Source organism: Balaenoptera physalus, assembly GCF_965194825.1.
Source record: "Balaenoptera physalus genome assembly, chromosome: 16".
Classification (NCBI taxonomy): domain Eukaryota; kingdom Metazoa; phylum Chordata; class Mammalia; order Artiodactyla; family Balaenopteridae; genus Balaenoptera; species Balaenoptera physalus.
In genome coordinates, this window is record NC_138898.1 from 71,616,727 (window position 1) to 71,639,972 (window position 23,246).

A 23,246-nucleotide genomic window follows, 5' to 3' on the forward strand; every position below is an offset into this window, starting at 1 on the left:
TGCCTGTATTTTTTCCCCTTCTGCATTCTTCATTTGAAGAAAAAATGCACTTGACAAAAAAAGTCAAAGGATATACAAAGGATGTGTAATGAAAATGGAGTTTCCTCCCAGCCCTTAGTCTCCTGGTTTCCCTTCCCAGAGGCCCACTCTACCATGCTCTTAAGTAGCATCCAATATAACTATGCATGTACACCTCATTTTTTTCTTTGAAGTTGTGGTTATAAGTTGTTTGGCTGAAATGGACCATATCTCTGTACTGAAGTTTCCCATTTAGAATTTATAAATGGTTTGGGAGCAAAACTGGGAAGGGTTTTGTATAAATATCAAATGAAGAACAGTCTGTTCTATCTACACATCTTTCAGGAAAAGTCATCAAGAACAGCAGGTCGTATATTTTTATACATAGTTGGGAGAAGTAGAGGAAACCAGAATATCCAGGGGTAACTATGTCCTCGCTTTTGCTATCCAAACACATACACACACACACACACACACACACACACACAGAAGACCAGTTAACATGTGTAATATGGTATTTTCTAACTTCTTTTTTTCAACCTACCAGTTTAATACCAGCATCTTCCCGTGTATTAAACATTTTCTGAAAAGTTATTTATAATCACAGCATAGCATTTCTCAAAATGCATATACATACCGTCATTTAATCATTATGGTATTGTGCGTATTTAGGTTGTTTCTATTAGTTCACCACTTTAAATAAAGAATATTGTGTTGAGCACCCTTACAACACATCTTTATACAAATATCTTAACATTTCTACAGGCTAAATTCTAACGAGAACCTTCCTTTAAATTATTTTTTGAAGTGTAGTTGATTTACAATGTTGTGTTAATTTCTGCTGTACAGCAAAGTGACTCAGTTATACACATATATACATTCTTTTTTATATTCTTTTCCATAATGGTTTATCCCAGGACATTGAATATAGTTCCCTGTGTTATACAGTAGGACCTTGTTGGTTATCCATTCTATATGTAATAGTCTGCATCTACTACTTTAAACTTATTTGCAAACCTAGCATTGTATGAGAGTGCATGTTTCTATGCACCATGGATAACACTAAATAATAACTTTGTGATAGGTCAAAATGCTATCTTATTTGGATTGAATTTGTATTTCTTTGATACCTAATGTATTTTAATATTTTACCAGTTTTATATCTTCTTTCAGGAATCATTTATGTCTTTTCCTCAGTTTTCTGTTGGGGTGTCTTTCTTATTGATTTATAAAAACTCTAGTAAAGATACTAAATATTTGTCTATCATATTTGGAACACCATTTGCTTTTTTGCATTTTATTTTCCCTTATGGTTACTTTCTTTGTCTTCCAAAACTTTAACTTTTTTTTTTTGGCCTCACCTTGCGGCTTGTAGGAATAATAGTTCCCCAACCAGGGATCGAACCTGGAGCCCCAGCAGTGAGAGCACTGAGTCCTAACCACTGGACCACCAGGGAATTCCCCAAAACTTTAACTTTTAACTTTTTTCTTTCTTTCTTCTTTGATATCATGGTTATAAAGCCTTCCCAGTTCTCAAGAATATATACATATTTACTGATATTTTAATCTCTTACTCCATTGTTTTCTTTTTAACATTGAAATGTTTCATTCATCTTGAATTGATATTGGTGTAGATGTAAATGAGGAAATCTGACTACATTTTTCCCAGCTTAATCACCTAATTGTCCCAACAAAGTCCCAATAATGCATAATTTCCCAACTGACTTGAAATACTACTTTTATCATGTGTTTTTTATGTAGCTGTGCTTATTTCTGATTTTGTATTCGGTTCTATAAATACATTTGCCTATTTCTGAGCCAGAACCACACAGTTTTAATTACTATAGCTTTATAATATATATTGTGTGACACTGGAGCTTCCTCCCCATGATTCTTCCTTCTAACACAATGCATTGGCTCTTATTTTTAATTTATTCATCCAAAAGAAACTTTATAATTGTAATGTCAAATTCAATTTTTAAAATCCTCTTGGGACTTGGATTGGTATTACATTTGATTTATAGATTAATTTGAGAAGTATGGATGTCTTTCTAATATTACAATTTCCCATCTCTCCATTTATTAAAGTTTTAATTGAACTGTCTATAAAATATGGAACAATCTTAAATATCAATTGTGTTAGCAGGCATCTTTGTTTTGCCTGACTTTAACGAGACTCATAGCCTGGAGGTTACAGCACATACAACTTGAATCAAAACCCTTGGGTTTACATCCTGGCTTCACCAATTAGTACCTTGGGTCTTTGGCAGATTATTTCTCTGCACCAAATTTCCTTATGTGAATAACAAGGTTAATACAAATACCTACCTAGTGATATTGTGGTGAGATTTAAATGAAATAATAGACATGAAAATACTTAGAACCATGCCTGCCACGTGGCTCTCAATAAAAGTAAGCTATTGAAGAGAACAGACTTGTGGTTGCCAAGGGGGAAGAGGATGGGGGAGGGAAGGATTGGGAGTTTGGGATTAGCAGATGCAAACTATTATATATAGGATGGATAAGCAGCAAGGACCTATTGCATAGCACAGGGAACTATATTCAATATACTGTGATAAGTCATAATGGAAAAGAGTATGAAAAAGAATACATATATGTATGTGTGTATAACTGAGTCACTTTGCAGAAATTAACACAACATTGTAAATCAACTATACTTCAATAAAAACTTCTTTTTTTAAGTTAGCTATTGATACTATTTCATCCTTCAATATACAAGTCCCTGTGGGTTTGAGATGGATATTCTTTTTCATGTTAAAGATGCAGCTTTCCTGGTTTCTTAAGGTAATTTTTTTCTTAATTAGTGATGGATGTTGAATTTACTAAGTGCCTTTTCAGAATCAGTTGAGAGGATCATTTTTCCTTTTGACCTATTTCTGCACTGAGTTATGATTCTGTATTACATGTAATGATATGGATCTCAATGGGATGTGGCAGCTTTTCTCTTAGTAAATTGTGCTTTGGTAGATATTACTTGAAATCTTGACTGGTCAGTTTCTCTCAAGAGGGATCTTTCACTTGTCAGCTTGAGGTAGATAAGCTGCCTGCCAGCATTCTGGCAGGTGTCTCGCCCCCCTCTTCACCTTGGCCAGTGTCTGGGGTCTGCCTGTTTTAATAGCACCACAAGATAATCTCCCCATCTCTGCCCTACTAGGAAAGTGGCTCCAGCCTGGCTGTAGGGCTGGGGGAAGCTCTGTAGGTCCAGCTGCTGGTTCTAGAGACCTCTAGAACTGACTGTGCTTCTGCCCTCTCACTCCACCAGGGTCCCTGGTGCCTCCAATTCCAGAGCTATTGGAAGATTCCACTTTCTTCTCAATAGTGACACCCCCTTCTCTCTGCAGCCGCTTAAGTTTCAGCTTTCTTTTCCAAGACCAATACGCCTCGTAAGTCAGCCTCCCTTCTTCCAAAAGTAAGTCTCTCTTCCTTGCCTGCCACCAACTCTTCACCCATTCTCTTGATATTTTGACTTTATACCTTTTATCCATTCATTATCAACTTAGTGGTGACCAGAGAAAGAAGAGAGATGAACACTGTGATTCCCCCACATTATATGAATGCACTACCATGAATTGGGCCCTTTATCAATATTAAATGATGCCCTTTGTCTCATTTAATGTCTTTTGCGTTGGATTCTACTTTTTCTGGTGTTAATAACGTGACTCTAGCTTTCTTTAGACTGGCATTTTCCTGCTGCATCTGAACCCCTCCATTTTCATATAAAATGTTTCCATCCCTGTGTTCTGGGTGGTCTTATAAACACAAATATGACTGACTAGGTTTTACGTGAGAATGAGAAATCTTTATTGTTGTCATTTTTTAAAATTATGGGGTTTAGCCTATTTCCAGTGATTTTTAATATTAACACAATCAATCCTACTTCTGCACTTCTGTCATCTTGCTCTACAATTTTGGCTATTTTTTCCATGCTTTCCTTTCCTGTCTCTTTTGTTATATGAGCTGCATTTACTTTGCTTTTCTATTTTCCAGTATTTTGAAAGATGTATGTCCTGTTTTTAATGCTTCATTGTATTTTTCTCTAATAGAACAAATGAGTAGGAAGGACCTTCTGGTAAAGGATCTCCTGTGCTTTCCCTCTGCCCCTTCCCTCCCCCTCTTCCTCTATTGCCAATTTCTCAGTCTGTGTTAATTTAACCTGGGATTTTGAATTTGATTGATGAGATTATTAATTTTTTCAACTGTATTGGGGTATAAATGATTACTTTTTACATCTAATTTTTAAAGAAAACTATTGATATTAAGAGCTAAATGTATTAATTCTTTAGACTCTGTGCTGTGTTCAATTCCAGTCACTCTCCTTTTATATTCAACTTCCCTTTCCCAAGTTCCTTCACACCATCACTCAGGTCACTGCTTTTATCTTCAGAAAACTTTTCGAAGAATGAGGTGGAATGCTTTTCAAGCTTATCTTATAGTGCTTTTCTTTTGCCTTCACAGGCAAATTGTCTAACTACTATTAGAAGTAACAATTTTTTTTTTCTGCAAAACTCTATGAATGATGATTTGTGTTTTCTAGCATTTACTGCTGCTACAAAATCCTTGTCTGGCTTGAATTTGTAGAAAAACTGTTTTGTTTGCTTTATCCATCCTGGGTATATATAATACTTATAAAACGTTTGCATTTTACGTATAATGTTAAATGTTTGACCGACGCATGTTTGTATAGATAGATGATGGATGGATGGATGGATGGATGGATGGGTTCACTGATGTAAGTTTTATTTTGTTTGGACTAAGCTGGCCTTTTGATCTGCCCACATTGCCATCTTTTATCTCTGGAAGTGTCTGTTTAGTGAAATCTTTGCCTATAGCTCTGTCCAATTTGTTTCAGGTTTCCTCTTCAGTAACATCGCAAACTATTGGTTGCCTATGACTACTCTGTCTTCCATGTCATCTTCTCTCCCAACAGTTCCATCTTGTGGATCTTTACTTGAGAAGCCCAAGATCAGGCTCAAGTTTGTTCTGATTTTTATTTTCTACGTTGCTAGTTCTACTCTTGATTTCTGTCAGTGTAGTTTGCTAGGGCATTTTTAGATTCTCTACAGTACCGTCTTACCTCATCCATACCTGTTTTTGTCTTATCCTATTGTTTTTCTCATTTCATCGTATGGTCTTTTCATCCAAGCCAATGCTCATCTCCTGAACTTCTGCTCAAATGTCCACTCTGGGGTTTCTTCGACCCCTCAATTCCCTCGTTACACTTGCTCTTCTTTTCTTCCACCCCAAATTGTAACTATATATTTGCTTATTTTTTGTTCATTATGTCCTCCACCAGACCAGAAGCTCCATGAGGGCAAGTGCTACATCTGGTTTACTTAGAGCCATGGCCTCGGCACCAGCAATGGCTGGCAAACAGTAGGTACTTAATAATTATCTGTTGAATGAGTCTATGTCTACATTACTCTGGCTTGGATTTCCTTTGGCCAAACTAACATTGTTTTGAGCCAGAAGTTCCCAAACTTGAGTCATTGTAAGGATCACCTTTTTTCCATACTCATGTACCATTTGTACTCTTTCCTTAGTATTTGTCTTTAGATCAAGTCACATTTTCTATGCTCACTGCGTATTTAAGCCTCATCCTAAGCAGTAAAATCTGTTAAATATAGATGATCTTCTAGTTCTATTTTTCTAAAATACATTAAAATAAACACAAAACTGTTTTAAAAAAATGTAATTTTCATCCATGAATCACTTGCACACCAGAGATTATATGTGACTGCACTTTGGGAAACCCTTTCTAAAGAGCTCAGGCTGCTGCATTTTCTCAAGGCGCCCAGGTCTTCTTGCCTTTAGCCTTTGATTCTTCCCCTGTTATTCATTTGAAAAGCATGAGTCATATGCTTTTCTGACTGCCTGTGGTGGTGTGGCCCAGTGACAAGGACTGGGACTCCACACTCAGCAAGGAAGACAGCATCCCTTCCTGATGGGGTTTGCAGACTAACTGGGGGAAAGGCAATAGATAAACAAACAGGTATGCAAAAGAATTACAGGTTGTGCTCGGCGCGAGGAGGGAAATAGACCATGGGGTTTAGAGAGTGACATTTGAGAGTGGTGACATTTGAACAGAGACCTGAGGATGAGAAGGGCTGAGCCATGGAAGAGTCAGGGGAGAGTGTTCTAGGCAGAAAGAGCAGAAAAGCCCTGGAGGCAGGAAAGGGTAGGACTGAAGGATTTGAGAGTGTCTGCTATCTCATCTTGCAAGGTGTCCTGGATGCCTTCCAGAACCGAAGTGCAGAGCTGGACCATTCTACACCACAGCCTGGACAGGAATCCAGATTTGCACAGTTTGGGAGAGACCTGGACCCTGTAGAAGTGCTGTTGACTCAGTAACCATACATGCAGCTTGGCCCGGATGATATCTGAGCAGCTGACTCCCCAATGCTTTGCTCAACAGCACTGCTCTCCTTACTCCCTGCGTGATCAGAAAGCCAACCCCTGCTCACCCTTGCAACCACTGGGCTTCGTGTATTCTGATACACCTGCCTCTTCGGGAGACAAAATGGAAAGAACTCCTGATGGTGGCTAACGTCTCCCAGGGAAGCGACGGAATTGTGGAGGACCAGGCAGGAGGTGTTGCCGCCAACAGCTGCAGTTGGATCACCTCCCACTAGGGGGCACTGTTATGCTGCAGGAAGCGGGGGGGCAGGCTTGTGGAGCTCAACCCTGCGAAATTTAGTACCCATAGGGACTCTGGAGTGTGACATGGTAAAGCTTGGTGTTAAAAAATAAGATGAACTCACTGATTCATCCAGTCTTTGGCTGGGGTATTTGCAGATACCTGGGATGCATTCAGATCTGGTGGGGACTGACAGGTCCTTAGCATGGATCCAGGCACAGGTGGAAGGTGGGCCTCCGTGGACACTGCAGGCAGGGAACACTGGGAGGTGGAGGTGGAGGTGGAGACGCGCAGGTCTGGGGGACTAGCATCAGAAGGCAACTGGGTTGACGATCTCCATCCTCGGCTGGTCAGTGTGGAAAAATTTATGTGTTTGGCAGCAGGATAATGAAGATGTTTCATGCTAACAGTTTCCTGTTCTCCATGGTGCGAGCTCATCTGCTGAGAGGGACAGAAAAGGGCTGGCTTTGATCATTTGCAGAGAATGGAAAAAAGGTCTGAGATAGTCATTGTGCAGAATGGGAGAGCGAGTTGGCCAGAGGAACATGGTGGAATTTGCTGGCTGTGCTGAGGCCCCCTTTGTGTCAAGAATAAGGTATTTGTAATGGAGCCATCCTGCCAGTTTCAGACGTTCTCCAGCAGCACTTTCCCTTCTTCCCCTCCATCTGTTTTCACTTAGATTGACTTCAGGAGACTGCAAGGAGGATGAAGGCCCCCTAAGCCACCCCTTGGTACCACCCCTGGTAGCCTTGGGGCCACTTGGTGGAGCAAGCTGGCCCAGAATGGATGCTGGCAAGCGGAGTCTACCTAGAGAAAGATGCTGAGCCGCTCCTTGCAGCTCCGACCATGAACGAGGATGCTGTGGTGGGTCCTAAGCTGGCAGGGACCAATGTCAGAAGAGACTGGGTGAGAGGTTACCAGCTGGATTTGGTTATAGATTAGATGTGAGTGTTGCTGGGGCAACTGGTGGATGGTGGGGCCATTAAGTGAGACATAAAGATATAAGTGGTAAGTGCGGGAAAAATAACTGAAATATGTATGGAGAAGGACTGGTAAGAGGGGTAAGAAGGAAACCAAGACCTTGTGTTCTCAAAGCCAAGAAAGAACACATTCCTGAAGAAGTCGGGAGTGGGGCTTCCCTGGTGGCGCAGTGGTTGAGAATCTGCCTGCCAATGCAGGGGACACGGGTTCGAGCCCTGGTCTGGGAAGATCCCACGTGCCGCGGAGCAGCTGGGCCCGTGAGCCACAATTACTGAGCCTGTGCTCCACAACAAGAGAGGCCGTGATAGTGAGAGGCCCGCGCACCGCGATGAAGAGTGGCCCCCTCTCGCCGCAACTAGAGAAAGCCCTCGCATAGAAACGAAGACCCAACACAGCCATAAATAAATAAATAAATAAATAAATAAATAAGTAGGGAGTGGCCTAATGCCTCAGATGCCACAGAAAGTTAAAACAAGGCCAGGACAAAATGACACCGGCATTTATGGGCTTGCTCAGAGAGAGCTGCTTTAAGGGGATGAGGAGGAAGGAGGCGGATGTGACAAGTTGAGGATGAATGTGAGGTGAGAAAGGAGAACCATTGAGCTTTATTTCATGAACTTTGGGAAGAAAAGGAGCTATATAGGGCTGTAGCAGGAGAGCATGAAGGGACAGATGACTGGCTTTTTGAACATGAGAAAGACAAACACTATGGCACAGTAACTACAGTTAATAAAACTCTATAGCATATTTGGAAGTTGCTAAGAGAGTAGCTCTAACCAGTTCTCATCGCGAGGAAAAAAGGTAACTCTGTGTAAGTCTGTGTGGTGATGGTGTTCACTAGACTTATAATGGTGATGATTTCACAATATATATGTATGTTGAATCATTACGTTGTACACCTGAAACTAATATAATATTATATGTATTTTATATCTCAATTTTTAAAAACAACTGAATAAATGAAAGAACAACAAAAAAGAAAAGACTTCAATGAAAGGGGGAAAATTAAGTAGAGAAAGAGGAATCCACTGATGGCTGGGTACAGTGCTTTATGGTTTACATGGGCCCCTCATGTGTTCATCCAGCTTAGACCTCACAGCAGCCAGGGGAAGCCCACCTTATCACCATCCACCTGCTGCGCTGAGGAAACTACTATGAAAGTCACAGGCCAGGAAATGGAACAGCTGGGCCTCCAATCTGGGTTTTCTGAATTCACATCATCTACAGTTCGTCATCCAATATCCATTAGCCAATTCCATTTAGTGCGTAAACAGTCACTGACTATGCAATTCATGCCAGGCTGGCCAGGACCTGGCTACTCAACCTGTGGGCCATGGACCAGCCTGTCAGCCTCACTGCAGAGCCTGTTAGAAATGCAGAATCTCGGCCCCCTCCCTAGACTTATAGCATCAGAATCTGCCTTTCCACAAGACCCCCAGGTGATACAAATGTGCCTCCAAGTGTGAGAAGGTCTGACTTAAGGGACCCACTCCCAGGGAAAAGGGAGGGTAGGCTTAGTGTGGGGAAGGAGCTAAGCCCAGACAGTGAGAGAAGGTGAGAGACCCAGAGTTACCCACAGAAGGTGCCCTGCTAGTGTCTCCATGGTCAGGCCAGACTAGCCTGATGGCACCTGAGAAACTGAGGTCCAGTTGCCTGGAAACTTATCAGAACTGTACGTGCAGCAGCAAAATCCATTCATTCAACACCCACGGTCGCCCTTCCTCCTTTCCGAGCCAAGATTCTGGAGAGCAGAGCTGTGGATTCCCGGCCTTCCATATCTTTGCTTCTCACCCACACCCCAGCTCCTCCAGACACATTTCCTCCCCCTCACTCCTCAAAACTGTTTCCATGCAGGCTATCTTCTCCCTAAACAATATCAATGGAGATTTTTTTAACATAGCTTTTTATTAGCTAGTTTTTTTAACTACAAAGAATGCATGCTCATGGCAAAGGAAAAGAAATCCAATGAGTGCAGAAAGATAAAGGTGAAAAAAAAGTCCATTCTATACCACGGGCCATCCAGGTCCCCCAAGGTGATCACTGCTAACAGTTTACTGTGTATCTTTTTAGAGATGGTATATGCATATCCATACTGGCATCTGTGTGTATATTTTGTATGTAAATAGGTGCATATTGAACTCGCTGTTCTGCATCTTGCTTTTTTTTTCACTTAAGAATACATCTTGGACTCCTTTCTGTGTCAATATCCATAGAACCAGCTTATTTTTTTAACAGCCACAAAATAAGCTATTGTCTGGCTTTATTTAACCAGCTTCTTACAATAGACATGTAGGTTGTTCTGGTCTCTTTCTGCTACAAACAGTGTTTCAGTCATTAGGTCAATGCCAGCTGCTGTAACAAACAAACGCCAAGAGAAAAGTGTATGTCTTGCTCACGGTAGTCCAAGGGGGTTGTTTTCCCAGTTATAAGGGGTCTTCGTGCCCCTTCTACTTTTTGGACCTTCTAGGGCCTCAGAGTTCTCTGCATTTAGCTAGTAGATGGAAAAGAAAATGAAGAGGACACACCTACTTTGTAAGCACCTGGGTCTGGAGGTAACACACATAGAACCAGCCACAGGGCCCCACCTGGATGCAGGGGGTGCTGGGAAATGTAGTCCGTGGCTGGGTCACCGCCCTCTAGAGACAGAGCTACACTATGGAGTGAGGGGCAGGGATCTTTGGTGGACACCTTCCCATCTCTGCCACAAATGCTGCAACAAACATTCTTGCACACAGGTCTTTACACACTTGCACAACTAAATTTCCAGAAGTGGAATTGCTGGGTTAAAGGGTATGTGCATTTTACATTTGGGTAGATAATATCTAATTGTCCTCCTAAAGATGCATTGATTTACACTCCCTCCAATATTGGCAAGTACTTAGTTCTACACACTCTTGCCAGCAATAACTGTTACAATTGTTTAAAGTATATTTTCCAGTCTTATAGGTGAACAATATGATCTCATCTTAGTTTTAATTTGCATTTCTTTAAAGAGAGGTGGAGTATCTTTTCATGTATTTATTTCCCATAGGTAGCTCTTTTGCTATTAACTTTTCACAGCCTGCGTTCCTTTATTCTAGCAGCTGGCTCTTTTTCTTATTAAGTTGCAAGAACTTTGAAAAAATATATAAAATATATAAACACATATATAGATATTAAAAATATATGAAATCATCCTTTGTTTCCCTATCTTATATGCCGCAAATATTTTTCCAGAGAGTTATTTTCCCTTTATTTTATTTATGGTATTTTTCCATCCCAGAGACTTCTATTTTTTATGTATCTAACTTTTCAGTCTTTTCCTCCATGAGTTTTGTCTCATGCTTAGAAAGGCTGTCCTCGTGCCAAGATTAATTTTATATTCTCATGTTTTCTTCTAGTGCTAGAGTCACACTTGCTTGAATCCAGATTTTTCAACTTGCTGCATCGCTTTGGTGACTGACTTTAGTTCCCTGTGTCCCAGATTCCTCAGCCCATAAACAGGAATAGTGAGAGTGCCGGCCTCGTGGAGTTAATGTGAAGGCTGAGGGAGGTGGTTCATACACAGAGCTGAGAACCGCATCTGGCCCTCGGTCACTGCGCAAGAAATGTTAGCTGTGAGCTTGTTTACATCGAAGGCATCAATGACCCCATCTCAATCAGCTCCGGCTGCTATAACAAAAATGTCATAGACCACGGAGCTTAAATGACAGAAAGCTATCTCTCACAGCCTGGAGGTTGGAAGTCCAAGATCAAGGTGCCAGCCGATTTGGTTCCCAGTGAGGACTCACTTCCTAGTTTATAGACGGATGCCTTCTTACTGTGTCCTTATGTGGCAGAGAGGGAGAGATCATCTCTCCCATGTCTCTTCTTATAAGGGCACTAAGGCCTCCACGCTCATGTCCTAATCACTCCCACAGGCCCCACCTCCAAATACCATCACACTGGGAGTTAGGGCATCAGCGTATGAATTTGGGGTGTGGATGGTGGGAACACAAGCATTCAGTCTGTAGCAGACGATGTGTATGGCTGATGTATGCTGTGTGTATGCACCATAATGATTTAATATACGTTTACATTGTGAAATGATTTTCACAGTCAGGTTAATTAACATATCTATCACCTCACCTAGTTACCATTTTTGTATGTGTGTGGTTAGAACACTTTAGACCTACCCTCCTAACAGATTTCAAGTATACAACACAGTATTGTTAACTGTAGTCACCAGGCTATGCATTAGATCCCCAGAACTTATTCATCTTATAACTAAAAGTTCGTATTCTTTTTCCAACGTCTCCCCATTTCCCCACCCCCTACCGCAGCCCCTGGCAACCACCATTCTACTCTCTGAGTAGGTTCTATGAGTTCGACATACAGATTCCACCTGTAAGTGAAATCACGTAGTACTGATATCTGTCTTTCTGTGCTTGGCTTATTTCACTCAGCCATAAAAAAGGAAGGAACGCCTGCCATTTGTGACAACGTGGATGAACCCACAGGACATTATGCGAAGTGAAGTAAGCTGTGTGCCCATTTCTTCTGATTAGCAAGTGGCAGAACTCAAACTCAGGTCTCTTTGATTCCAAATCCCATGCTCACAACCAGCTGCTAAAGTAGCCCACTGCCCTCCGAACATCTCTAGGATATATCAGGCAAGGAGGATCCCTTTCTTGTCTCCATCGGTCACATGACAGGACTCAAGACAAATTCCATAATGCACAAATTATGGGTGAAAGAATAGGTGTCACTGGGGGGACTTCCCTGGTGGTCCAGTGGTAAAGAATCCGCCTTACAATACAGGGGACGTGGGTTCGACCCCTGGTCAGGGAACTACGATCCCATAGGCTGCAGGGCAACTAAGCCCGTGCACCACAACTACTGAACTCACGCCTCTCAACTAGAGAGCCTGCGTGCCGCAAACTACAGAGCCTGCATGCCACAACTAGAGAAGAGAAAACCCGCATGCCACAACTAGAGAGAAACTCGAGCAATGCAACGAAGAGCCCACGCGCCGTAACATAAGATCCTGCATGCCTCAATGAAGATCTCGCATGCCGCAACTAAGACCCAACACAGCCAAAAATAAAATAAATAAATAAATAATAAATCTTAAAAAAAAAAAATGAATAAGCGTCACTGGGGAAACTTGCAATAGAAGAGGCAGGCAAGGGGTTACTCTGTCTTCTCACCGTCACCCTGGGGGACATACCAGAGCCTGGACCAGCTGTGGGTTTACGCTCCAGCGAAGGGACTGTGCCCCGACACCTACATCAGCTTCCCTTCTTACAGGGCAGGGGTGAGAACAGCCTTGTCAGCTGGGGGGACAATCAAACTACTAGGATACCAGGCAGGCTGGGCTGAGGTGCCAGCTGTGTACAGAAGTTATCTGGGAAAGCCAGCTGCCCAGCCCCTGGGGGCCTTGATGACTGTCAGAGACTGGGTTCAGGCATGGCCCCTCCTGGCAGAGGAGGAAGCCACCAGCCCTAGTGGGAAGCCAAGTTCAGTGCAGCCCCTCACACTGAGAAAAGGGAACCCCCTCATCCCTGGGGTTTACAAGACTGTTAACTCCTTGAGGACAGAGACTACACCATGCCTGTCTTTGTACCCTGGCATACAGCAGGTGCTCAATAAATCCTTGTCCAATGAATACATGAATGCGTACCAAGCACAGGACAGACCTTGTTGATAGAGATGTGCCAGTGGTGATCGCTGCCTTCCGTGACCTAACACTCTAGGGTGATGACAGATGCAGATAATGTGTAAAAAAATGGGATGTGTCTGTAGTGACTACCATGGAATCACAAGGGTAACAAATTGCCTAACTCCTGGGAAGGGGGAAATAATAAGGGCACAGTCAGGGAAGGCTCCCTGGTGGAGGTGATGATGAGCCAAGAGCTGAGAGATGAAGAAGTTCTGCCTGATAGGCTACAGAGCCTTCCCCCAGAGGGCAAAACATGTCAGAGATCCCTTAGCATGAAAAATGCAGTTTCGGGGGAGAACCCTGAATAGTCCAGTCTGGCCAGAGCCCAGGGCGGCTGTGGGCCAGATCAAGATGAGCCACATAAATCCTGTTTAGGCCTCTATCCTGTGAGCAGTGAAGAATTATTGATGGGGTTCAGGCTGGGACTCAGCGGTTTCCTCCTGGGTCACATCAATGTAAGGATCTGGGGCTGTGGACTTGGAAGGAGGAGTTGCCACAATGCTAGAGGGGCCTCATTTCTACCCTCACAGGTGCTGTGCCTGCGCGCACGCAGCCAGCATGTAGCGGGTGAGCAGGTTTAGCAGGTTTAGTTTAGTTTAGTTTTGTTTTGTTTTAACATCTTTATTGGAGTACAATTGCTTTACAATGGTGTGTTAGTTTCTGCTGTATAACAAAGTGAATCAGCTATACATATACATATGTCCCCATATCTCCTCCCTCTTGTGGCTCCCTCCCACCCTCCCTATCCCACCCCTCTAGGTTTAGTTTTAAGAACCAGTTTCTTGCAAGAAAGTCTTTTCCCCCCTCTTCCGCTCCTAATTATCCCTCTGGAGACTGCAATGATTTTTTTTGCAAGGAACCTGGTTGCCCAGCTAGGAGCTAATAAATCACTGAAGTCCCCCAGGCAGCCAGGCCTTTTAGAACACATACACAGAGTGTACAGATTTAGCAGGAAATGAAATCTTCCAGAGAACCCTCTCAGTGATAATCAGGGGTGTGCCGGCCCTGCTCAGAGGCCCCGCACAGGACGTCCCTCTGTGGACAGTGGAGCCACAGGAACTGCCTCTGTCCCACTGGGTGGGTCAGAAAATGCCATTTCCAGAGAGCCTCAAGCTGACAAGTGAGTGTTTGGATTTTGTGTGTGTGTGTCTTTTTCGGTAAGAGCTGCAGAAGTCTGTGATTTTTCCATTCGGGAGAAGATAAAATACAGACTTTTGTGCACACATCTCCACCGGCACACACAAATATGCTTCTTCCTCGTTGTTCCCAGACTTGGGAACCAAAACCTTGCCTTTCTATTTTTTCGCTTCAGCAAATATTGACTACGCCCCTACTAAGTGCCAGCCATCTCCTAGGTGCTGAGAGCACAGCCATGAACAAGACAGACACCAACACTCTTCTTTTGGAACTTTCAGTCTATGGTTGGGGGCAGGGGTGGGCAGAGACATCCATCAAATAAATATATAACATCTTAGGTAGTAATGAGCACCATCATGTTACTTATGAGGGTGCGTTTTACTAAGGCTGTGCTTCCCAAGCTTTTCTGATCATGAGTCCTGGGGCAGGGGGCTTGTTAAAAATGTAGGCTACTGGGCTGCACCCCAAACCCGCTGAAGCTGAATGTACTGGGACTCTTTAAGGCGCACCCCCAGGTGATACTCCTGAGCTACCATATTGAAGGCTACGTGCCTAAAGGAACATGCAGTCCTCAACTGTGGTTCTTAGGCCTGGGGGGCCCACTGGGATCATCTGAGGAGCTTTAAAGTCGCAGGTACCAAGGCCTCCGTGCCCACCCAGAGATTCTTATTTAATTAGTCTGGTGTGGGGTTATTTACATATTTCCAAAGCCCTCCAGGTGGTCCCAGAGTCCAGCTTGACTTCCCCAACTCCTCCTCTCCCAGCCACACTACAGATGACCACAGCCCTGTCCTCTTTCAACATTGGAGGCAGCCTTGGGCAAAGGACAGAGTGCAGATGGCAAAACAGAAATGGTACAAGATATGTTCCTTTCAATCTCATTTTACCTTCGTATATTGGGAGGTTTTGATTGAAGCAGAGCTTGGATTCCCCTCAGCCTGTGAGCCTGAGCATGTGTGGCCATGACGAAATTTTTAAAATGGCACAGCGATCCCCTCGCCCCAGGACTATGTGCTGGAACCTTCCTCTGCCCAAGGCCAGAATGCCAAGAAAAGACCAAGCTTCATAAAGCAAACACTGGTAACTTCTGAGGACTAGAGGTAACCTCTGAATAGGCACCTACCTTTGACACTGGATCTTTGATCAATTTATTGAGCACCTATGTCATGCCAGGTATTGTGCTAGGAAGGCAAAAAAGAATGAGAAACACACCCAAGATGCTGATGATCTGTTGAAATAAATGGATGCACACCTAGTAAGTTCTACACAATGGGGTGAGGTCTTAGTAGTTGGATTCAGGAAGTGCCAAGAAATTACAAGAAAGGGTTCACAGAGGATATGACTTTTCCTTTGGACTTGGAAACATGAGTAGACATTTACCAGGGTGAAAGAGACAAGAGAGATGACCAAGAGTCTTAAAAAATAAAAAAAAACTCAGCAAGTGCAAAACATACGTAAGAGCAGGATGTGTTTGGGGAGTGGATTTTGTGTTCGGCATAGTATAAGCATCAGATTGCCAGGAGGTGGCAAGAGATAAATTCTGGAAAGGTAGGCAGCAGCCTTGAGTACCAGGTCAAGGAATGTGGGCTTTCTTCAAAAGAATAACTGATGGTTGACAAGATTGGATTTGCTTGAGAAGCAGTTCCCTGGTGGACACAGACTGCAGAATAAATTGAAAGGGAGAAGAGAGTAGAAGCATGGAGGTCAGAGAGAAATCTGTTGTCAGAGGAACAGAGAGCCTGAGGTGTATGAGTGCTGGGGGAGGGGGAGGGGGAAACTTGAGAACTTACAAGGACGACAGACATTAGATGTGAGAAGGAGTCAAGAATGACTCTGACGTTTTTTCTGCTTTGTGAGTGGATTCACAGTGATATCACCTACACAAACAGGCAAAAGAGAGAAGTAAGCTTGGAAGGAAAATGGGGAGTTCAGTTGTTGAGGTGAGGTGTCAAGTCCACAGACAGTTGGACGTTCCAGGCCAGAGTGTGGGAAAGCTGGAGCTGCAGCTACAGGCTCGTGAGGAGTCAACAGCTCCTGGGCGGTGCTAATGGCTGGGGAAGGAATGAGGTCATCCAGGAAGAGCATGTAGAATAAGAGAAGTGGGAGATAGACTCCTGGGAAGATTCCCAGTGGTTTGGAGAGAGTTGAGAATGTGAAAAGGGATGAGGGCTTCGTTGCATAACTGGATTAGGTTGTTGGCTTCATGTAACCTCAGAAATATTGATGGAGACTTTACTTGTGCCACGGCTGTGGTAGACTTTGCAGATGTAGATGCAAATAAGGTGCACCTGCCCTCCCTCATGGAGTTTATAATCTAGTAGGGGTGAGTGTAGCTTCCACAGAGAGGAAGCCAAGTTGTGTAAGACACGTTGGAGTTCTTGGGTTGCAAACAACAGAAACGGACTCTGACTAATTTAAAGTAGTCCAGAAACAAACAAACCAACAAATTAGAAGGATGTGCAGTAACTCACAGAATACAGAGGAAAGTGGGAAAACCATGTCTCAGAAAGGGCAAGAACCCAGAGAGCTGAAGGGATTTGGTAAAAGAAATCGATAGGGAGGCTATTCCATGCTCTGTGTCTGGTTGGAAGATTCAGTCCACTTTCAGTCTTTATGATACATTTTTGCTTTCTGACACAATTGGCACTAATTAGCCTAACTTCAGTCATGTACTCTCCCCTTGGCCAGCTAAGATTTTATCTAAAGCAGGAGTGGTGGTTCCTTAAAAAAATCTGGGAGCTGTTACCAGATGTGGTGGAAATTGTTGCTGAGCAGGTTAAAATAACAGATGGGAGGTAAGTCCAAACGATGAGTGTTAGACCATTCTTTCAGTAATTTTTGCAGAGCTACACAGAAAAGAAAGGACGCTGAAGCTTAAAAGGGTTACAGGGTGAGAGAAAAGTTCAGCTGTTTGTTAGCAGCTGGAAACAAATCAGCAAAATTTGAACAATGACATGAGGAGGAAAAATGAGCCTTAAGGAAAAGCCTAATGCCCCCTTCCCACCACAGAGCAGGGAGGTGTGTGTCCATATGGTCTCCTTGTACATTATCATCTCACAGGCCTCCTGTACTCTATTCCAGTGACCTAATGAGAAATAAATATATAGGGGTGTCCTTTGGTGGGATAGAGAAAATTTGCAGTACACGTTTGACTCACGACGCGATGACCTTGGTGTGATGTTATTTACAGTCTGGTGTTTGTATCTTTCTTAGTATTTGTAATTTGATTTTGTAGCTGATATGCCAATTAGGAATTAGAAGGGTGGAACTTCACTTCAGTTCACAGCTGGAGGAATGATGTGACACTCTGAAGATCACTGGAATTGGTCAGAATTTCCCAAACTGGTAACAGAAAGAAGTGTCAATTGGTGCTCCTGGCAAAAGTAAGCTTTGGAAATGCTGCACCTTCAATTCCTCTCTTGGATGTTCTTTAGCGTATTAAAGGATATTGCAAAGAGGGACTTCCTTGATGGTCCAGTGGTAAAGAATCTGCCTTACAATTCAGGGCATTTGGGTTCGACCCCTGGTCAGGGAACTAAGATCCCACATGCCACGGGGCAACTAAGCCTGCGTGCCACAACTACAGAGCCCATGCACCCTGTGCACCACAACTAGAGAGAAACCCACGCGCCACAACTAGAGAGAAGCCTGTGCACCACAACAAAGAGCCCGCACACTGCAACAAAAGATCCTGCATGCCTCAGTGAAGATCCCGTGTGCTGCAACTCTAAGACCCGACGCGGCCAAAGATAAATTAAATAAATAAATAAATAAATAAATAAATAAATAATAAATCTTTTTAAAAAAAGGATATTGTGGAGAAATCTGTTTAATGGCTTATCAGGTCAACTTTTTGTGTGTTGATATCAATAACCCCCATAAAGTTTGGAAAGTCCTTAAGTTTAAATGCACTGTCACATATATGTAATTTCATCTACTCTTGTCATAAAGGCCAAAACCTCATTACAATGTATGCCAAGGTCGTAAAATATTACAGGCAGATGTCTAAGAAAATCCAGCCAAAGAATTCTATTCAAGTACACCTGTGATTATTTGCCAAGAATGATATCCAACTTAAAAAATGGCCTTCTCAGTAGTGATAAATACTTTAAAAGTTTCAACCCATAAGGGTGCATTATAGACTCTGGGCCTAGAAGCAAAATATCAGTCGTATCAGCTTATCAGCTGCAAAGAGAATTTGAAGATTCAAGGGGATAATGGGTAGATTTGCAGGGAAGGCAGTAGGGGGAAGGGATCTGACAGCACAGGTGGGCAGGTGAGCCCTTGCCTACCTTGTCTTCTGAGATTAGTGGGAGGGGTTCAGGATGGATAATAGTCACTTTCAAGGTGAAAGAGAGGAAGACTGAAGGAGTGGAGGTGTGGAAGCTTATCCTTTTCTAGAGTAGTGAGAGACTAGTTGTGTGTTAGGGTGGTTGAGTATGGTTGAGAGTTTATGGTGAGAATTTGGAACACTTACTATGAGGAATGATGGGGTGCTGTAAAGACAAATATAAAAGATTATTGAGCAGTGTTGAGGGCTCAATTTAAGCTAGAATTAATAAATATATAAAGGAGAAGCAATCCTTTGTCAGGATCAGCAATTTTCTCTACTGCTGTTTGGCAACCCAAAGACAGAATTAGAAAGGATGAAAAGTTGGAAAGATGCATTATTAGAGATTGGAAGAGCAAGTATTACAAAGAAATTAATGATGATGATGATGGCGATGGTGGTTAGGGTTAGGGTTAGGGTTAGATGTGAAGATGATGCTATTGAAATGATTGTTCACTGGGTCCAGAGAAGGTTTAGAAGAAAGTGAAATCAAGAATATCACAGGTGAATCTGAAGATCGGGTATCAATATAATGAATTTGAAACCGTGGTAAAGGTAGAAAGAAAGAAGGTTGTAGTCTGTGTTTGTTTCCTGTGGCCGCCATAACAAATGACCACAAAATGGCTGTCTTAAAACAATGGAAATTTATTCTTTCACAGTTTTAGAGGCCAGAATTCTGAAACCAAATTGTCAGCAGGGTTGGTTCCTCCTGGAGGCTCTGAGCAAGAATCTGCTCCATGCTTCTCTCCTGGCTTCTGGAGGCTGCCAACAATGCGTGCCATTTCTTGGCTTGTAGACGTATCACTACGTGCTCTGTCTTCATCATCACATTGCCTCCTTCTCTGTGTATCTCTTCTCTCCTTCTCTTCTTTTCTAAGGATATTCCTTACAAGGAACCCTAATCCAGGATGACCTCATCTTGAGATCCTCAACTTACTTCCATCTGCAAAGACTCTTTTTCCAAATAAGGTCACATTCATAGGTTCTGGGTGGAGGTATCTTTTGGAGGATCACCATTCAACCCACAACATAGTCCTAGAGTGGAATTTCAGTGTGAACCTTTTCAGAATTAGGGCAATCCCAAGGACAAGACCTAAGGTATGGCCATGAGAAAGAGTTGCTAAAAGGAAGAGAAAAAGGAGATATTTGGTCAAAGAACTGTAAGGCCAGGTTACTGAAGAGAGATGACGATAGGGGCTGGGACGAAGAAGACCAGGTACCAGGCGCCTCTATTCCAGAGGACTGTGAAGATGCATTCTGTGGGTGTTGGGAAGCCGTAGTGTTAAGAGTGGGGGAAGGATGCTGTGTTGGTGGTTCTCATCCCTACCTTCACATTGGAATCATCTGAGTAGCTTCACAAAGGAACCCACCCCCAAATATTTTTAATCAGTTGGTCTAGGATGGGGCTCAGACATTTGTGGGTTTCTTTTTTTAACTTTCTTGGGTGATCTAATGAACAGCCAGGATTAAGAAAAACTAGTTAAGGGTAAAACAGAACCTTCAGAAAGAAGTAGCAGACTTCCCTGGTGGCGCAGTGGCTAAGAATCCACCTGCCAATGCAGGGGACGCGGGTTTGATCCCTGGTTCGGGAAGATCCCACATGCCGTGGAGCAACTAAGCCCGCGCGCCACAGCTACTGAGCCTGCTCTCTAGAGCCCGCGAGCCACAACTACTGAAGCCCGTGCACCTAGAGCCCGTGCTCCGCAACAAGAGAAGCCACCGCAATGAGAAGCCCGCGCACCGCAACTAGACAAAGCCGGCGCCCAGCAACGAAGACCCAACGCAGCCAAAAATAAAAACAAAATTTTAATTTTATTTAAGAAAAATGTAGTGACTGGGAGCCAGAGGTGTTCCCCTTCACAAGGGCCTGAACGAGACACACCTGAGAAAGAGACATTAGCGTTTCCCACCATCCTCCCTTAAACCTTAAGCAGAACCAGGAAACTAAAAAAGTAAGGGAGCAAGAGGTTGCATTAGGGCTTCTGACTGAGGTCCCAACTAGCCTGCAGTTCTGTGCTTCTTCAGTCTTATACCAAGGAGGAAAAGACATCAGAACTCATTTCTAAAACACACGTTATTCCTACAAAGCATGCCTTTCCTCCCCCCAAAAGATTTTCTTAATATATTTAGAGAAGTATCTTTGGCCAGAACAATATTCGGTGGCTTCCTTTGTATTTTTTGAATATGTAATAAACACAATAAAAATTTCAAGCAGCGTAAAAGGTTACACAATAAAAAGTAATTCTCATTTATCCCTGACCTCCTTGCTCTGCTCCCACTCAAATCCCCTCCCCAGAAGCAATTACTTTTATTGGTTTCTTGGTATCTTTCCTGAGATAAACAAGTTGTATCTTGCTTTTTTTCATTTAAGCACTAAATCTTGGAAATCATTCCATAACAGTACACGCAGATCTACCTAACTCTATTAATTGGCTATTCCATCATTTATTTATTTCACACTGATGGACATTTAGGTTGGTTCTTGTCTTAAAGCAAACTGTTAAAGACCTAAAAAAAAGAGTCAACGAGAGTTAAAGTGGGTTCTTCATCAGATGAGAGCAGGTGAGCCTCAAATGTCCCATTGGTGAGGGGCGGGTGCTTCACTAGGGAGCTGGGTGGAGGGAAGTGATCTCCTCCAAGCCCCCAGCAGAGCCCTGGCTGATCATGTGCGTTTCTGCCCCGCAGGAGCCTGATGCCCCGGACCCTCGAGAGCCAGATCACACTGGAGAAGACCCCCAGCTACTTCGTCACTCAAGAGGCCCCTCGCCGGATCTTCAACATGTCCCGAGACACCAAGCTGATAGTGGTCGTGCGGAACCCCGTGACCCGCGCCATCTCCGATTACACGCAGACGCTCTCCAAGAAGCCGGACATCCCTACCTTCGAGGGCCTCTCCTTCCGCAACCGCACGCTGGGCCTGGTGGATGTGTCCTGGAACGCCATCCGCATAGGCATGTACGCGCTGCACCTGGAGAGCTGGCTGCGCTACTTCCCGCTGGCCCAGATCCACTTCGTCAGCGGCGAGCGGCTCATCACTGACCCAGCCGGCGAGATGGGGCGGGTCCAGGACTTCCTGGGCATTAAGAGGCTCATCACGGACAAGCACTTCTACTTCAACAAGACCAAAGGATTCCCTTGCTTGAAAAAAACAGAATCGAGCCTCCTGCCTCGATGCCTGGGCAAATCGAAAGGCAGAACTCATGTACAGATCGATCCGGAAGTGATAGACCAGCTCCGGGAATTTTATAGACCTTATAATATTAAATTTTATGAAACTGTTGGGCAGGACTTCAGGTGGGAATGAGCCAGCGAGATGCAAGGGCTCTTCCACTTGTCTCTTCCGCGAGGTTTGCCCTGAGAGCCCTTGACCCTCTGCCCCCAGGGAACCCAGGCTCCAACCCCTGTTCCCATCTCAGATTTCATCATCCTGGAACCGGGGAGCCCAGCTAAGGCCAAGAGACCAGAGGGGTCCCTGCCACTAGCCCTCCCAGTCTGTCCATGCAAAGCTGATCTGCTTCTGGCATGTCCGGTCAATTCTGAATGGTTTCCCTTCAGCCCTTAAGAGGCCTTGGGAAATTGCTTTAGGAGGAGTGGGAGTGCATCTTCCAATTACGATACATATTATAAGGGATGATGGTCTGTTGCTATGAACACAGCAGTCTGTCCCTGTCACCGTCCACCCCGGGGTGGGTTTGTTAATTTCGAGTGGCATGTACCTCCCCTCTCAGCTTAAGTCTCCGAGCCACCCTGGGTGACGGATGGGGGACCAGCCTCGTCCTCCTGACCTTAGCAGCTCGTGGCGAGATCACAGAGCTGGAAGTGTCCCCCTGGCCACTCCTAGGAGACAGACCCTTCGCTGATGAAATAAACCAGTGATTTCAAAGCCTGTGGTCTCAACGCTGCTTGAACTGTCTTTGAAAACCACTCTGTGACTCTCCCTGCTCCCTGTGGACAAAAGCACATAATTCTGCTGTTACGGGTACTTTCCTCACGCGAGCTTTCATGTTCAGCATGCGACAGAATCACGCTTGTCCATGTGAAATAAATACAGCTCTCTCGTGTTCTCATGGCTGGGCTTTCTCTGTAAGTCAGGCCTGGAGCACGGCGCATTCATCCAGCTCCTCCAAGCAAGATGGGGCTGCACTGGGGATGGTCTGGGAGGGCAGTGAGGGAAGAAGGAAGGGGGTGGAGGAGGGAGAAGAAGAAGTCCTTGCTGGCAAAGGCTGGGGAGGTCAGTGGGGACATCCTCTTTCTGCAACATAGTCTGACGGTGTCAGCTCTCTGTTTAAGCTTTACATCGGAAGTGAAGCCAAACTAGAGGCTGATGATAGGACATCAGACATGTTTTTGCTTGGCCAGCATGATGTTTTGAAATAATTTCCAACATTTAAAACTTGGTAGTGTTCATATAAAAATATGGATTTCCAGCTTCCATTTTAAAAATT

General features: G+C 43.9%; 1 protein-coding gene across 1 annotated transcript in view; it reads left to right on the forward strand.

The window, feature by feature from the left end:
• The window catches only part of HS3ST2 (heparan sulfate-glucosamine 3-sulfotransferase 2), a 93,306-nt gene extending 70,438 nt beyond the window's left edge, over nucleotides 1-22,868 (forward strand). The window contains exon 2 of the mRNA XM_082431115.1: nucleotides 21,487-22,868. Within this exon, the coding sequence (XP_082287241.1) occupies nucleotides 21,487-22,105 (619 nt within the window). The 3' untranslated portion in view covers nucleotides 22,106-22,868. The remainder of the gene's footprint in view (nucleotides 1-21,486) is intronic.
• Nucleotides 22,869-23,246: the final 378 nt, after the last annotated feature.